The 18,113-nt window shown below is 39.8% G+C and overlaps 1 protein-coding gene across 4 annotated transcripts; it reads right to left on the bottom strand.

The window, feature by feature from the left end:
* Positions 1-235: 235 nt before the first annotated feature.
* Positions 236-17,603, bottom strand: LOC306896999 (putative E3 ubiquitin-protein ligase HERC4). Of its 4 annotated transcripts, XM_079461434.1 has the most exons (24): positions 17,357-17,603; positions 15,973-16,087; positions 15,810-15,886; positions 6,757-6,978; positions 6,532-6,623; positions 6,171-6,301; positions 5,910-6,037; positions 5,656-5,726; positions 5,495-5,577; positions 5,295-5,354; positions 5,105-5,210; positions 4,689-4,884; positions 4,435-4,598; positions 4,218-4,292; positions 4,058-4,138; positions 3,862-3,930; positions 3,584-3,742; positions 3,351-3,485; positions 3,050-3,213; positions 2,852-2,915; positions 2,294-2,352; positions 1,942-2,125; positions 1,764-1,863; positions 236-1,610 (listed from the first exon to the last, which is right to left on the bottom strand). In XM_079461434.1, exons 1-24 carry the CDS (start codon positions 17,559-17,561, stop codon positions 1,396-1,398), a joined length of 2,955 nt encoding a protein of 984 aa, XP_079317560.1. In that variant the 5' UTR covers positions 17,562-17,603; the 3' UTR covers positions 236-1,395. The 4 variants fall into 4 exon arrangements, 3 of the variants coding, with proteins under 3 accessions (XP_079317560.1, XP_079317561.1, XP_079317562.1); XR_013786972.1 differs by lacking the exon at positions 2,852-2,915 and having other exon boundaries at positions 17,357-17,565; XM_079461435.1 differs by lacking the exons at positions 15,810-15,886; positions 15,973-16,087; positions 17,357-17,603 and adding an exon at positions 7,638-8,038.
* Positions 17,604-18,113: the final 510 nt, after the last annotated feature.

Raw genomic sequence — 18,113 nt, 5'->3', positions numbered from 1 at the left:
ATTTAGGCTATTACATCTCTAAATGTATATATACAATATATTGATTTCGAGAAAATACGCACGTGCATGGGCTTTGACGAGCGCTCTCGCAACTGCTCAACATGCTTTTGTGTTGATAATAATTTTCACGAATGATTAACAAATTAGCATTAATAATTTGCTACAACACTCAAAGCACAAGTTATTATAAATGTACAATATGGTGTAAGTAATTGATTTATAGAAGTGGCAAATTGATAATTCATGTTGTTATTTTTAATAAATATAGAACAGATTAAACATTTTTCCAATAGACAATTACATTAATACATGTTTGTCTATATTCTTATACATACACTTCTCGAATACAATGAAATAGTGGATAGCAGTAAGGTTAGTAGTATACAAACCTACCCTAATAGTCAAATAATATTTTTTAATCATACCCTTATTGGGGGCTGAGCCCCCCTAAAATGAAAATCCTAGAATCGCCCATGGTGAACAGAACACAGCACTGATTCATTGTGAAATTTTGAACCGGATTTCTCATAAAAGGTAAGTAATAAGTGTCATTGTGCTGTGTTTTAAAACACATTTTATTGCATAAAGTAATAATCACTTTTTACACAACATTAACGGTACAGTAACCCTATATATATTGCACAAAACATTTATATTTTAAATGTCCATTTCTTGATAGTCTGCATGCATGAAACAGAACCCGAATGCAGACAGCTCCTCAACAAAAGTTTAACATGAAGACAAAATACTTTAACAAAGTAAAACTTGACTTAAAAATAGACCAAGGGCAACAGGACAAGACAGGGATGAAGACAAAAGCTGTCATTTTTAAACGTTTTAAAACAGTAAGGCAAACATTTTTTTAACTCTTTTAACATTGTTTAGGGTAGACAGTAACCAACTTTTGATCTCTGAAAATCATGTAGAAATTGACAGGTTTGCCAGTGCAACCCATGGTTTTAGCAACGTGGTACCTGTCTCCTTTTCTGCCAGAATGTCCAGGACGTCTTGTTTAATTCTAAGTTGAGAATCCTCCGTATACCGCATCATATAGAGGATTATACCTCTGAAGGACAAGATAATGCAGCCTTACGAAATAAGACACAGCTAAAGGATCCAGCACAGGACAGCAAACACACAAGGGCATTAAAATAGGCATAATGAGGGCAACAGGTGAAGGGCGTGAACTGAATATGGAAACAAGGGGCAGGGCAAAGGCGCAAGACAGGGAGCACATGTCACAAAGAAGCAAACAATGGCTATATGCTTACAAACACACAAACACGTGACTGTCATGATCCTGTCCTGTCCATGACACTGTAGTCCTCAAACATACAATGGACAATGTATGTTCAGGGGTTAGCTGATTTTAACATTGCTGACTAAAAGGAAATTTCATTTCCGTCCAAAAACCTTACAAAAGCTGATAGCATGTATTAGTTTGTGACGGAGTGTGTCGATATCGCTGTATTTGGGAAGATAAAGTGTGCCAAAACATGTATGGGTTTCTGGAAAAAGATCATCTGAATCAGGATTGTTCATCTGCACAATCTTCAGGGTCAACTTTGAGAGACCTCCAGCAGGTACACTGCCCGTTCCATACATGAAACCTGAACAAAAGTGCATAGTGTTTTGGAGGATATGTGGCGATCATATTTTTTTATAAAGGCACGGGTCACAAAAAACATCTGCAAATTATTTTGTTTTTCATTTTGATTCATTCTGGGTACAAATGTGGTTTCCGACACCAAGAATTAACTTACTCAGAAATTTCTTTTTGTTTTCTTCAGACAACTCAAAGAAAACGGTCCAGAAATTCTTGATCAGGTCATCAGAGGGAGAACAGTGTTCATATGTAGCACACTAAAAATGGAGCAAAAATAAAATGAGTACACTATACAAATGTCAAACCTGACACATTGTTTTTAAACTTTGATTTACCTTCTGAAGGCCTTCCCACTCATACTCAGGAGAACCACAAATAACTTCTCTGAGTTCTTCGGGGTGAAACATTTTCCAGGCTTTGACCGGACAGCCTTCAGAAAAACCTGCAGAGAACTGCTCAAACTGCTTCTTCACTGACTTGTTGAAAATGAAGTCCACATACAAATCAACATACTTCTGTCTGCACAGAGAAAAAAAAACATTCAGCAGTTCTGTCATCAGTGGCATCTATAGCCCACATAAAACTATTTTTTATTCTTTATTTATCTGCGGCATCTCTTTGAGTCGTATGGTTTCTGATGTACTGCAAACAGACGCTAAGACAATGACACAATCATTCCAAGCGTACCGATTAATTGTGGTTACTGGAATCTGAGCTCCATTTGGAATGAGCTCTTGTCCTTTGAACTGAAATAAATCAAAATGTTATTAACATATTCATCCGGTCTGCAGCTGCTCTACACATTTTACAGTTACAGTCATTTAGCAGACGCTTTTATCCAAAGCGACTTATAGATGAGGAAACATTGGAAGCAATTATAACAACATAGGCAACAAAATACATAAGTGCATCAAAACTAGTCCATTAAAGCCTAGCACAGTATACAAAGCTAAGAATAGTGAGTTTAGTAAATAATTATAATTTTTTTTTGAATAAGCCTTTTTTATTTGTATTTTATATATATATATATTTTACTACAATTATGTCATCATTAGTTGATTTATACTATGTCTTTTCTTTATTTTTCTACTTTTATTTTTGTAAAATGTTAAAATCCTAATAAAAATACTATAAATAAAAAAAATTGAATAAGAAGAAAGAAAGGGAAAAGAATTAGGTTAGATCAATCAGCGATGTGTTGACGGAACACACTTTTCACACAAAAGAGTGAAATATTAAAATTACCATAAAATTCTGGAGATACCCCTCCACCACTTCATCATCCTCCTGAAGAAGTTCCTTCAAACCTCTGATTTGGGATGTGAAATTAAATTAATAAAAACAATCACCTGCTTTGAAAGGCATTTGAAGTCCTCATTGTAATGATTTTTCAAAAGTGGTCAGTGACAGTAGGGAATTCAGAGACATATAGTGCATGTTTACCTGGCCTCCACAGGGGACATTTCCTCTAAATCAATCAGAGTTACTCTCTGGTCCAGAAGTTTCTTGAACAACGCCAGTGGGAAGTCAATGCTCATGTAAAAGTGGTTGAACAGTGCCATTCCGCAGACAATGCCAAGAAAGTAAAAATCTTCATTGTGTGTATTCTGAAATGCAAACGATGAAATGCAAAATTGTGTTGCAAATTGAAATGTTATAATAAATCATTAAAGTAAAAAAGTCAAAAGTGTCCCAGAAGTCTTTTTTATAAGTGTCTGATGCATTTTGTGACAGCAGGAGATACCTCCGCATTAAACCACACCAGTGAATTCTCACAAAGCGGCTTTTTCTCCCATGAAAGGAAAGATTGTGAGAGCAAGGAGAAGAACTCTGCAGAAAGAGCCCCTCCATCTATCCCATCCTCACCAACAAACTTCACCTGGGCAGGAGACATTTTTTACATGACCAACAAGAAAATGCCATAATGAATATGGTCCAAAATTCTCAGACCCTTTGCTGCTCTTTCTGTAAGACTACCTTCAATAGATGCTGATATGAGTGGTTGCCTTGTCTGAGATACTGAAGTGTGTCCTTCAATATTGAATCCCTGTTTATGTGCAGAGTGCTGCCGGTCCAAAATAACATGCACTCATCTGGGTCTGGAATTGTCTCTATGATGACTGGGTTCTGTAAGAGCTAAGAAATCAGGTTTGTGTTAAAAAAATGGTAAAATAGTTTTTGGTCAATTGTAACAATTTGAATAGGACAGCACGTTTAAGGCTACCATATATCACTAGTAAGACTCTTTTACTTACTTTAAAAATTCTCCATTTAGACACAGTTTCAGCCACAAAAGGGAAACTGACCAAAATTTCAATTGTTTTCTGAAAGAAAAATTCACTGATGTAACTTAAGAAAGCTTATAATCGTCTTCAACATAGAGAAAAAATATCAAAAGACTCTTGTTGTCCATATTGATGATGTTCATTGTCACAAGCCTGTGATACCTACAGCAAAGTGGTCTTTCCGCTCGAGCATTTCATTGATATCACCGAATAACCATGACTCAAAATCTACCAGGGTGGCTTTCAACTAGATAAAACATAAAAGGTGTGTTTTTAGTTTTTCTTTACGATTGTAAGATGGAATTGATTATTGTTTTGGTTCTTACAATATCTAGAAGATCATTGATCTTGTGAATAATGAAATCTCTGCTTGTGATGTCGTTGTGGGTCCTGCAGCAGACCTTTACAACAAAGACATGAAAAGCATAATTCAGGTTCAGAATTCCCTCAACCTGTTGCTCCAACATTACATTTTTGGGTGAACTTTTCCTTTGTTAAGTGTCATGGAGGCAAATTTAATGTTGTGATGTGTAACATAGGCACCTTATAGATCATGTTAAGGACTTTCATAAGTTTCTTCAGATGTATCCTCTCATCACAATTTATTTCACCAGATGAAATTTCGTCAATCAATGCAGCCGATGTATTGCGAAATAACTTCACCAATTCTTTGAGACAATCTTTAGGCAGTTTAGACCAGTAATTTTCTAAAAAAGATATATAACATATCAAACAAAAGATAAATAACACCAATTCAAAAGTAACTCAAAGGCTGAACAACAACGTTATAACTGTACCTAACACTTCAAGAGCGTCAGGTTTGAGCCGAAGAATTTTGGAGGCGAGTGCGTCAAGGAGATGGTCTCTATGTTGTTCCTGGCAGACTCTGATGAGCTCAGGCAGGAGAAGATAAACTCTCAGAGCTTCCACACTAGTGAAACCCTCTTGAAGGTTAAGAGAGGGCAACAGTTTATCCCGAACTGTCTTCACAACCTGCAAAATGAAATAAATACATGCAGTGTAACACTGCTTAAACTCTGCTTTGATCCAGTAGAAAATGAATTAAGCTCATCTTACAGAATCTTTAGGAAGACGATTATGTTTTACTAATACAATGATTATTTGTATTTATACTATATTAAATGTAATAGTATATGTGAGTGAATATGAGTTTATTGTAAAACGAAATGGACAAGATTGGATTTATCTTTACCTTTGACAACACCTTTTTGTTCTCTGATAATTTTGCAAAAGATATCTTAACCCGATCAAAATCCAAACCACAGATATCTGCAGAAGTCTGATAATGTTCATCACAACTACAAAGGCGAGAAAGTATATAACAATGAGAAAAAAATTACATTCATTAAAGAAAATTATGAAGACATAAGACTCTGGGTTACCTTGTTTTGAGAAAACTTCCATTCAAACAGGCAGCAGATGAAAACACTAGGTATATTTTGCTAAAACAAACACAGAACAATGCTTTAATTGTACTCATACATAAATACCCTATAACATCACTTTAATATTAGACCACTATGTGGACTGATAAAGATATACTGAACATAAACTCACAATGCCATAATCATTTTAAACTCACTTATCACATTCAGACACCCACTGGTCATCTAATGTTAAAATCCCTCTGCTTGGATCGGGCTCGGGTTTTGCTGATATAAGTTGCTACACAATAAAAAAAATTAACATCATACTAATGGCAGTGCTTAAATTATTAAAGAACAATTTTGGAATGAGACCTACCTTGAAAAACAGGGCAAAGGAATGGTCCTCTCCAGCAATGAGTTTTCCGAACACTAATTCATCATTAAACTCTGGATTTGGATATTCAGTTAAGGCAAGAAATTGTCATTAATATAGTAATAGGAGGGGGATAATCCACGGCTAGCCGTGCGTTAAAGGGTTTTAATGCACACCTTCCAGCCAAACAGAATCCAGTATTCAAACAGACCATGGTATAATTATAAATAAATGGATAAATGTAGGTGTGTAAGTACCAGATGGAAGGTGCACAGGTAATGGCACAGACTGGTTGATCATTAGTCCATTTCCCAGCTGCCCTTGCATCCCACATCCAAATGAGTAGATCCGCTTTGATGATGCCACCAACACAAGTGTGTGAAGTCTTCATATAAAAAAATGAAATAACTTATTACTAAACTGAAATCGAACCATTTTGTATTTATACATTTACAGTGTATTTACAAAACATTGCACTTTATTGCTCAGGAAAATGTTGATTGAAAAATCTGGTTTACCTCCCACATGTGACTTGTGACACTTTAGAGCCCCACAGTTCAGCAACCACTCGTGGAAGATGTTCATCTTTAAATGAGTTGTGCCCAAGTTGACCAAAATTTCCAGATCCAAATGTGAACACAACACCTCCCTAAGAATACAATTATATATGGTATTTACTACATTAATCCTTTGTTGACATGAGTTCTATTCCAAATATTGGTCCTTAACTAAAAAAATAAGCAAAGTGTCTTCAGTAAAGCTCGACCACATTTTACATTTTAATTTATTCGTTCAGCAGACAAAAAGTTGATTGCACATACAATATAGTTATAATTCACAGTGAAAATGTGATCTATACAAAAAAAAGCTGTAAAATACCTTTGACAGAGTTGCAGTGTGTTCACCTCCACATGAGATGAACTGAGTTTTCTTTCCATTCAGGCTTTTTACAGCTGTGGGTACATGCCTGTCTGAAATCACATAATACATCAACTTTAAATAACTGTCCATTCATACATGTCTGAAAGGTACCACAGTACAGTGTGACGATGAGATGTGGATGTGATAAACTTATGAACACAGTGCCATCACAGAAATAGATACCTGTAGTGTCTCCTAGACCCAGCTGTCCAGAAGAGTTCTTCCCCCAACCAAACACAACACCAGAGAGAGACAACACAAAGCTGTGATCTCCTCCAGCGCTGATCTGAGCCAGTGGAACCCCATCCAGAAACTGAACATGTTGAGGGGTCTGAGATCCAGATCGTCCTTCACCCAGACCCAGCTGACCGTGAGAGTTCTCACCCCAGACAAACACCCGACCCTCTGAGAGGACAAGAATAAACTCTGAAAATCTATAAACGCAAAAAGCTAAATTGCTGTGTAACCCTTTTCTCAACCTTAGTGGTTAATTTAAATGTTTTCCCAAACCAGAAAACCTGGATTCCCGGAAATTGAATGTTGAATTGTCCGGAGATTTGTTTTTTTTCTCTTTTAACAATTAATTCAATACATCAAATAAATCAATACAAAATATTCCAAATAAGGGGAAAAATTCTAAAGATTTATTAATTTGACACTAATATAAACCCCTTTTTTTGTTGTTGAAAAAAAAAAATAAAACCAAAAATAATAGCTGCCCTCTCCTTTAACAATCAAGTATGCAATAGCCTAAACAATCTCTAAGCATTCAATATTTATCACCCTCAAAAAATATATATATATACATACACACTCCTTTCTTATTTCAAGTGAAAAAAAAAAGAACATACAGCGGATGATTATTGAAAACTTACAATATCTCAATTTACACAATTTTCCAAAATACACTCAGTATCAACACAATGAGTTCGATCGCAGTCTTTAATGAACAAAACACACTCTTTTGGCTAGCCGTTGGGGCCCAATCGTTGGTGCACTTTCAAGGGAATACATTCAAGGTAACTCAGTACATCAAGAGCGTTTGTCGAGACGAATTCACTTACGTTCCATCCAAGGAAATGACGAAGCAATGAAGTGATCACTTACAGCACGAGCCGCTAAAAGAACAGTCCCGCTGCCGCGCAGCGGAGCGAAAGTCCAATCTAAATGCTCAACAAGGCAGGTTCCGATGAATCTCGTCCCCCTCCACCACCGTTACGAGTGGTCTGGAAGTGCTTCTTTTGACACCGATGACGCAAACCAACGGCAGAATGGGTTGAAATTATATAAGTAAAACAACACTTTAAACAAACAAAAAACTAATCGAGAGGATGAATGTTCTATCTGTCACTTTGGGCCTGTACTAAGTAGCGAAGTCTCCAAGAATGACGCTCACTTTCTGGAGACCGAGGACATGTGCTGAACTCTTTTCGCCATGTGCGATCTCCTTCCTTCTCTCCACAACGTAACTTAACGCAACTTGCGTACGCAAACTTCAAACAAGCTCAATGCTGATTGGTTAACATTAGTACTCTTCAGTTCAACAGAACACCTTATTTGAGTAGAGGAAAACAGTAGGAATAATAAAGAAACAAAATATTTTGGTACATTTAGTTACATCACAACGCAAACAAAAACAAAATATCAAATGTATTTAAAAATTCTCTGAAATTCCCAAAAATAAGGCATATATAACAAAAATAAAAGAGTCCCTACACACTCCCCCCACCAAAGTCCAGCATGCCCCCATGCTGGTCGTAGAAAACACCCACACCATCTTATGGTGACCAAGTTTTTTTTTTTTTTAGACAGAGTTTAGACTAATTGGTACAAGGGTAGGCATATTGTTACACACTTTGCATAATGCTTTTGCATTGCACCACCAAGCATGTGAACTTGTATAGCCACTAGAAAAATACAAAGCATTTGCAGCTGATACATTAACACTACATTGCTTGGGTGCATTAGTCTCAGTATGTGGAACTCCCAATCTATCATATGTAAATCGGGTATTAAGCTTTCTTTCCCTACAGGATTTTCGTACTACAGTAGGTGCCACATCTGACTGAACTTCAGTACCTTCACCACTGGTAGCTGGAGTCTGCATAGCATTGTCATGACCTAAAGCCGCTACATGATCAGTCACATCAACCCTTTCCACATCAGGCTCATGCTCAATAGCAGAAGTTTCATTTTGACATGGTGCTATAAGTACTTTGGAACTACTATGAGAAGCACAAGGCTCAGAGCAATCTACATCTCGTACAGGGGTTTCAATCTGCATCTCTGCCCTTGGAAGATAAATATCTGCCACATCCTCAACATAAAACCCAAACTCAGACTCTGAATCAGAAGAATGGCATTCTCTTGGAATGGAATCAACTACAAGAGGAGGGTTTGCGGACTCAGCTATTTTGTGCTTCTCTTTTGCTCTCCTACGCCTCAAAGCTCTAGGGGATGGAGTAGGCATGATGTCTGCCTGGGTGCGTAGCCTGACTGCCTGTCCCAAAGGCAGGATATGATTTCGATGCAGGACTTTGACCGGCCCCTTACCATCAACAGGCTTCAAACGATACACAGGAATGCCAGAGAATTGACTCTCCACTTCATAAGGATTAGCACTCCACTTGTCTGCAAGCTTTTGTTTTCCCTTAAGGCCAAGGTTTCGAATCAGAACTCGGTCTCCAGCATTCAGACTATGGTAACGAACTTTCTGATCGTACCGTTCTTTGTTACTTTGATTCATCTTTTGGGCAGTAGCTTGAGCTAACTGATGAGCTGCTTGTAATTCCTGTTTCATTTTGGCCACATACTTCAAATATGACTCAGGCGAGGTATTGTCAGAGGAAACTCCAAAGCATACATCAATAGGCAATCGGGCCTCCCTTCCGAACATAAGAAAATAGGGTGAGAAACCAGTGGCCTCATTGACGGTGCAATTGTATGCATGGACAAGAGGTGCTATGTGCTGACTCCATTGGCACTTCTGACTAGGCTCAAGGGTACCCAGCATGTCCAACAGGGTCCGGTTGAACCTCTCCGGCTGAGGATCACCTTGCGGATGATAAGGTGAGGTTCTTGACTTCTTCACATTCAGCATTGTCAACATGTCAGACACCAACCGGCTCTCGAAATCCCTGCCCTGGTCCGAGTGAATTCGAGTTGGGAGGCCATAGTGGATGAAATACTTCTCCCAAAGAATCTTTGCCACAGTAGAAGCTTTTTGGTCCCTCGTGGGAAAAGCTTGAGCATATCGGGTGCAATGGTCTGTAACCACCAAAACATTACACACATTGCGCGAATCTGCTTCAATGGTAAGAAAATCAATGCATACGAGATCCATAGGCCCTGAACTCTGCATGTGAGACAAAGGAGCAGCTCTCTGAGGCAGGGTTTTCCTCTTTATGCAGCGTTCACATGATTTACAGTAGGCCTCTACATCACGCTTCATGCGTGGCCAATAAAATCGGTTACGGACCAGACTGTAAGACTTATCAAAGCCTAGATGTCCTATCTCGTCGTGCAAAGATTTCAACACCATGCTGTGGTACTTTGTGGGAAGCACAAGCTGTCGCTTCACTCTCTGGTCACTGAGCCTAATGGTTCTGTACAACAAGCCATTATCCACAGACAACTTCTCCCATTCTCGCTTCAGCAACTTCATCTCAGGTTGGTTGTGATGGACACTACTTGCAGATTTCTTATGACAGACAGCTTCCCACACCTCCCCCAGACACGCATCATTTCTTTGGGCAGCTTGAAGCTCACTTGGACTAAGCTCAGGTAAGTGATCAGCAACTAGTGCAGTAGCTTGACAATAAGCCTTAGGAACAGCAGACGTATGAGCCCCTATCTGTTGCACAACACATGGATAAGAGATACAACCTGCTCTTTTCTCCACAGAGATTTCCTGACACAGAGCTCGGACACCTGCCGCTGGAATTTCCTGCCACTCATCATCAACACTCGGGTGGATATGCGGACGTCTGGACAAGGCATCAGCGTCGACGTTCCTTCGGCCTGGCCTGTATTTCAAACTGAAATTGTAGGTGGTGAGGGCTGACAACCAACGATGACCAGTCGCATCAAGTTTTGCTGACTTCAGGATATAGGTTAGAGGGTTGTTATCGGTTCTAACCTCAAACTGAACACCGTAGAGATAGTCATGCAATCTGTCCACAATTGCCCACTTCAGTGCTAAAAACTCCAGTTTGTGCGCAGGATAATTTCGCTCTGAAGGAGAAAGGCTTCGACTGATGAAAGCAACCGGGCGGAGCCCTTTATCATGTTCTTGATATAGAACACCTCCAAGTCCATCCAGACTTGCATCCACATGCAATACGTAAGGCATTTGTACATCAGCAAAGGCTAACACTGGAGCCTGAGTCAGACAGTTTTTTAGTGTTTGGCAGGCAGCATCACACTGAGCAGTCCATCGGGTACCAAAAGGTTCAGAGCATTTGTAGCTCGGCTTGGCATTACAAACAGGTGAGCTGTTACCTTTCTTTTTAGAGAATGGGTACCCCTTAAGCAGTTCATTAAGAGGCCGACACAACTTTGAGAAGTCCTTCACAAAGCGGCGGTAATATCCACAGAATCCCAAAAACGCTCGAAGCTCTTTCACGGTTTGAGGTTTGGGCCAGGAAACAACAGCCTCAATCTTTGAAGGGTCAGTAGATATTCCATCCTGCGAAACGATATGCCCCACATAGTTCACAGACGTCCTGCCGAATTGACACTTATCGAGGGAGATCTTCAGCCCTTCCTCCCTCAACCTATCCAGAACCTTCAACAGCCGCTGTTGGTGCTCTTCAAGAGTCCGCCCAAAAACGATTAGGTCATCTAAGTACACCAGCACCTCCAAGAAGTTCATGTCTCCAACAGTTCTCTCCATGACCCTCTGGAAAGTAGCAGGTGCTCCACAGATACCCTGGGGCATACGCTCAAATTCATAAAATCCCAAAGGGCAGATGAATGCGGTCTTTTCCTTGTCGGTGTCACCCATTGGTATTTGATAATATCCACTTCTCAGATCTAAAACCGTAAACCATTTACTCCCAGAAAGGCTGTGAAGAGCATCTTCAATTCGGGGTACAGTATATTGATCTGGTATGGTCCGTTGGTTGAGCGTCCGATAGTCCACACACATTCTGACCTTCCCTGACTTTTTACGCACCACTACAATGGGTGAAGCGTAGGGGCTTCGGGACTCTGAAATAATGCCAGCACTCTTAAGCTCTTGTAGATGCTGCCTCACATCCTCCCAATCAGCTGGGGCGAGCCGTCGAGATCTCTCTCTGAAAGGGCGCGAATCATTTAGCCTTATCTCATGCATGGTACTCTTTGCACAGCCCACATCCCACTCATGAAGGGAAAACACTTCTTTTCTCTGCATCATCCCCTCACACAAACTCTGTTTTGCTTCTTCCGGCATCGGAGAATCTCCAAAATCAAAGCATGTAGGTGACAAGTTACTTTGTTTTGACTGTTGGTTGGAGGAAAGTTGCGGCACCATGGTGACAGGAAACACATGAGCAAGAGGAGTTCCTCGCTTTATCCATACTTCTCTTGTAGACGTGTTTCTGACAGTCACGGTGACCCGTCGGCTGGACACAATGGATGCAGAATGAACTTCAGGTCTCACTTGCAAGTCAGCAGTAAAGGTATTATCAACTTCCGCTCCATCTACCAACAACAAAGATTGGGTCATCTGACTGGGTAATTTAGGTAGACCTGGGAGTTGCATAACTTGGCCTGGCTTCAAGACCACAGGGGAAGGTTTCACAAACCACACAGTTCCATGCTTGTCCGGATCTTCCTGACACACGTCTGTCTGTTGAATAGACTCAAATGCCTCGCGTATTACAGGATGCATAGTCAACACGTTTAGGAACCTCTCTCCAGCCTGTTCGCGACAAGACTCAAGCAGCTTCTTTACTAAGCTGGTGTTGGTCCCAACCAAAATGGCTATCCCCTCTCTTTTCAAAGGGTCTGGACACACGATTGCGAGGGTATCAACAACCTGATGCACCCCAGCCACATTCTCAGTGAATTCAAGTCTGAGGGGTAAGTATCCATCGTATGGATACTTATGTGAGCTTAGACCCCAGATCTCAAGATTTTCCACAGGCTGAAGAGGTAAGTGCTTCAGATATGTATCATAGAAACTCCGATACAATAAAGTAACCTGAGAGCCACTATCAAGAACAGCTTTTGCGTAAATCCCTTCAATTTGAACAGGCACCTCAGAGACAGGCCCTACTAAACCTGCAGGCAATTGTGGCTGGCCAACATCAAGCAGAAATGAAACATTAGTGGAACGTAGGTTTTCTGGAGCTCCGCGCCGTTCAATCACAGAGCTCCGCTGAAGTTTCCCTGTAAGCGGTGCATTTTCATCAGCTTCTGATTTACCTTCCGGAGATCCTCAGGTGCTTTGCATTCCCACTTCTTATGACCATCTTCACCACAGTTATAGCAAAAGATACCAGGCAAAGTTGACTTGGAAGTTTTAAGCTTGCAAGCACTATCTCGGTTCATAGCTTCCTTTGTCGGTGTTGTCTGTGGGGCACGGTCAGAGGCAGGGGTCACAGTGGCCACGCTCAACAGTTGACTCACCTGAGTAGACAAATCTTTAACCTCCTTCTTCAGACTATGCAATTCAGGCGGCACAAGCATTTGGGGAGAGGTAACATTGGCAACAGAAGCTTTAATATTCTCTCGTGCAGCTACCCAGTGTTCTTCCTCTCGAACTTCCTTCATCAACTGTGAGAAAGAAGGGGGATCTTGCAGTGTGTGAGTCATTCTGACTCGCAGAGCAACCATATCATTTGTCAGAGCCCCCTTAATCAACTGCTCCATTCTGGCTCTATTTATGCCGGCTGCCTCAATCCCACCCTTCAACAATGCTCTGTGGAGAAGTTTATCTAGACGGTACAAGAAAGCTGAAAGTTTCTCTCCATTTTCCTGGTAGGTATGACGGAATCTAGCCATAAGGTCAGGCCCACTCTCAGTAGTTCCATATACAGTCTCAAGGGCAGCTAAGTACTCATTTGCTGTCGCCGATGGGCTACTCACTTTAAGAAACCTGACAATATCAGCCGCAGGACCTCGCAAACTCTCAACAATACGCTGCTTCTTTGCAGATTCGGTGCATTGCCATTCACTTATCATTTGAGCTGCCTGCTCCATCCAGACTTCATACTCTTCCTCACCTAGAGGGACAGGTCTTAACCCCGAGAACAACCTCAGTTTTCTGTAACTAGGCCCATCACTAGACACCTGATTACACCGATCTACTAATTTGCCAATGGCATCAACTAAGTCCACACTGATGTCAGATTTAAGAGGCTGATTTTCCAAAATCATGGCCTTCACTTCATCCATAGACTTTCCCTCCTGTTGTAACAAGGCATGCAGCTTGAACTGGAATGTATCACTTTCAGAGACAGGACCTTGGACTACTGAACTACCCGTTAAGTTGACACTCCAGGGTCCAGCTTCATTTTCTATACCTATCTCATGAGGTATAACATCGCGATCTAGATCAGCACTGGTCTCCACTAAAATAAACAACCATCTGCCCGTTACATCACCACGACGACCACGTATTCTAGTGCGACCGAAAACTTTTACTGTGTTTAACACTTTTTCAATAGTGTCGTTACTGGTGTCCAAAGGAACTTTGCTCAAAACAACAGCACGTGAGACATCAACACTCTCTTCTCTGCTCCACTCAACAGTCTGCGACAGATCCATGATTTTGAAAGTGAATGCAAGTAACTAGTATTATTGCAAAAATAAAAAAACAAACTCTTTTCAGATCAGCTGTTACTGCTACACTAAATTGTAGAAGAAAATATAAACAATGGTCAACAGGGGGAAAAAAGAGGAAAAAAAAAATAAGATCCCAGCGGTGCCTCCAAAAATGTAACCCTTTTCTCAACCTTAGTGGTTAATTTAAATGTTTTCCCAAACCAGAAAACCTGGATTCCCGGAAATTGAATGTTGAATTGTCCGGAGATTTGTTTTTTTTCTCTTTTAACAATTAATTCAATACATCAAATAAATCAATACAAAATATTCCAAATAAGGGGAAAAATTCTAAAGATTTATTAATTTGACACTAATATAAACCCCTTTTTTTGTTGTTGAAAAAAAAAAATAAAACCAAAAATAATAGCTGCCCTCTCCTTTAACAATCAAGTATGCAATAGCCTAAACAATCTCTAAGCATTCAATATTTATCACCCTCAAAAAATATATATATATACATACACACTCCTTTCTTATTTCAAGTGAAAAAAAAAAGAACATACAGCGGATGATTATTGAAAACTTACAATATCTCAATTTACACAATTTTCCAAAATACACTCAGTATCAACACAATGAGTTCGATCGCAGTCTTTAATGAACAAAACACACTCTTTTGGCTAGCCGTTGGGGCCCAATCGTTGGTGCACTTTCAAGGGAATACATTCAAGGTAACTCAGTACATCAAGAGCGTTTGTCGAGACGAATTCACTTACGTTCCATCCAAGGAAATGACGAAGCAATGAAGTGATCACTTACAGCACGAGCCGCTAAAAGAACAGTCCCGCTGCCGCGCAGCGGAGCGAAAGTCCAATCTAAATGCTCAACAAGGCAGGTTCCGATGAATCTCGTCCCCCTCCACCACCGTTACGAGTGGTCTGGAAGTGCTTCTTTTGACACCGATGACGCAAACCAACGGCAGAATGGGTTGAAATTATATAAGTAAAACAACACTTTAAACAAACAAAAAACTAATCGAGAGGATGAATGTTCTATCTGTCACTTTGGGCCTGTACTAAGTAGCGAAGTCTCCAAGAATGACGCTCACTTTCTGGAGACCGAGGACATGTGCTGAACTCTTTTCGCCATGTGCGATCTCCTTCCTTCTCTCCACAACGTAACTTAACGCAACTTGCGTACGCAAACTTCAAACAAGCTCAATGCTGATTGGTTAACATTAGTACTCTTCAGTTCAACAGAACACCTTATTTGAGTAGAGGAAAACAGTAGGAATAATAAAGAAACAAAATATTTTGGTACATTTAGTTACATCACAACGCAAACAAAAACAAAATATCAAATGTATTTAAAAATTCTCTGAAATTCCCAAAAATAAGGCATATATAACAAAAATAAAAGAGTCCCTACAGCTGTATTTATTAAAGCAGTATTTTTTGGGAAGAAGTTTATAAAGCAACGAGTACCCTGTGTTAGTGCCGTTGAATGCTGGTCTCCACATGAGATCTGAATCACGTGTCTGTTGGCCAGGTCTTTGCGAGGACTGCAGAAACAAAACCACATCTCAGTTTGTTTGTTTCAGTTTAGATAGATTGCACTGTTGTCAGTGATGGTACAGTAATGACATACCGACAGTTAGTGGATTCATCCATTATAATAACTTTTCCTCCATGAGCAAGTAGAAATGGATCATCCCCACCACAGACAATCAATGTGATTTCCTGATTCCCCGTCTCAAGTTGTTCTGTAATTGGAATATAATTGTATAAGGTATCTGATTGTCAGAGCATCAAGCACTTTTAAATGAGTTCAATTATCAATGTAGTTTATTCATCATGATAATAACAGTCAAACGTGTTCACAGGCGTCGTCAATTATTCTACTGTGTCCACATAACATACTGCGCCAATGTGTCTATGTTGCTAAGCAACCATTTTGCTTCTGAGAAACTACATTTGCATTTATTTTCTAAATATGGTTACAATTTTTTTATTTAATGAAATCTTGTCAAAATATCTTCTCCGGTGTTCAGCATAAGATAAGGTGACCAGATTTTTCTAATGAAAAAAATGGTCAAAATAACATTGATATCTCGGTTGTTATAAACGAGGGACAAAACATTTTTGTCCTGTTTTGTCGCACATAATTATAAATTGAGCTCCATTCGGGGAGAGAGCACCTAAAACCGGAAAACGGGTGGTTACCTAAGCATAAGAGTCGTATTGGAATGACGAGAGTCAATAAATGATGCAAGTTTGGGGTGAGCTATTCCTGCATCAGTTTCTTAAAACCGCGCGCGTTCATGACACCCAGTAAACTTCTGGTTTGTTTTTGGCAGGTGTCTAATATAACAATTTATACTTTATTTAATGGATGTAAATTGTGTTATTATCTTGCTGTTTAATAATTGTATTGAATAATAGATTTTTTTTATTTTGTTGTAATGTATGGTACATTGACACCTAGCGGTTGAGAATGGTATCGCAGTCTAAATTCTACTGGAAAGACCGTTTCGTCAAGTTCTTCTCGATTTCTACTGATTGTCATAAGAAATCATCCATAGGCACTCTCTTGTTTTTGAATGTATACCGGAAGTTCAGTCGGGGTTCACAACAAGTGAAGCGCAGTAGGTTTGTTTATGTTATTAAGTTGAAACGACGCTAATGCTGCTTTCAAGTGCACCTGGGAAATTTCGAGTGGGGTTTTCGTTGTCAGGCAATGTCACGCCTTCAAGTCGGAAATTAAGTAGTAATTACAGAGGATAAACAAAAATCCCTTCGTGTCCCATCAACTTTATACAACAGACAGCTCGGCAACTGAGGTTTAGCATGGTGAACAAAAAACGTCTTCACGGTCTCATCGTGTGCATGGAACTCGTGAATACGATATTTCCGACTCTACCCGAATGCAGCATACAACCACTGCACGACGCATATTGCTGTAATTCGACTAACGTTATATGTTATCAAGATTAGCATATACTTTGGTATCCATTAAATATTGTTAATTATACTTAGTTCGCCAACGTGGTCATCGCCGCACAGTCTTAAGACCGAAACCTTCCCATTCCGGATGAATCCCACAAAGTTTCTTCCTGCGGATATGTCCTGAATCTCTGACGTTGGGCACACGCAGCGTACATCATTCAAATGTCTTACTTCGTCAGGCTGAATTAAACCTAAGCCCTCCCGCAGCCTCGCTCCCCAATAACACAACATCGCCACAGCTGATGCGCGGTTCTGCTGGTTAAAACGAACTTGAAATCTGGGAGCTGCTTTCTTGCTTAAACGAAACTCGTAATTTCTCTCAAAACGAAACTATAGCCTAATTCGTGAAACGCATTGAAGTTGTTTGACATTGGACAATATGGATGACATTAAGAAACATATATAATATAAACATCTACAAATGATAAAGCTGATGGTGACGCTTATTTCTTTGCCAGTGGAACGGAAAACGAAACCGAAACTGATGTACATGGGATGGAAGATAATAGGGACTACAAATGAGATGGACCACAAATCCCACAGGTCAGATTGTTGTTTAAGGAAGTCCAACTTTAGGGGATTCCTCTTTGAGGCACCAAACTTAAGGTGTGGGAACTTAAGGCTGTGGAAGAGTTGACGAACAGACCAGTTTATTATGGAGCGATTTTAGTCTCATTAATTATTCATGCGTAAAACAAGATACACACATGCGTAAACAGTTTCGCATGCATAAAACCTAATTTACGTGCACGTAGTATATATTTACATTTACGAAAAGCAATT

The sequence above is a fragment of the Barbatula barbatula genome, assembly GCF_947034865.1.
Source record: "Barbatula barbatula genome assembly, chromosome: 8".
NCBI classification, from domain to species: Eukaryota; Metazoa; Chordata; class Actinopteri; order Cypriniformes; family Nemacheilidae; genus Barbatula; species Barbatula barbatula.
This window is presented reverse-complemented; position numbering and strand designations above follow the sequence as displayed.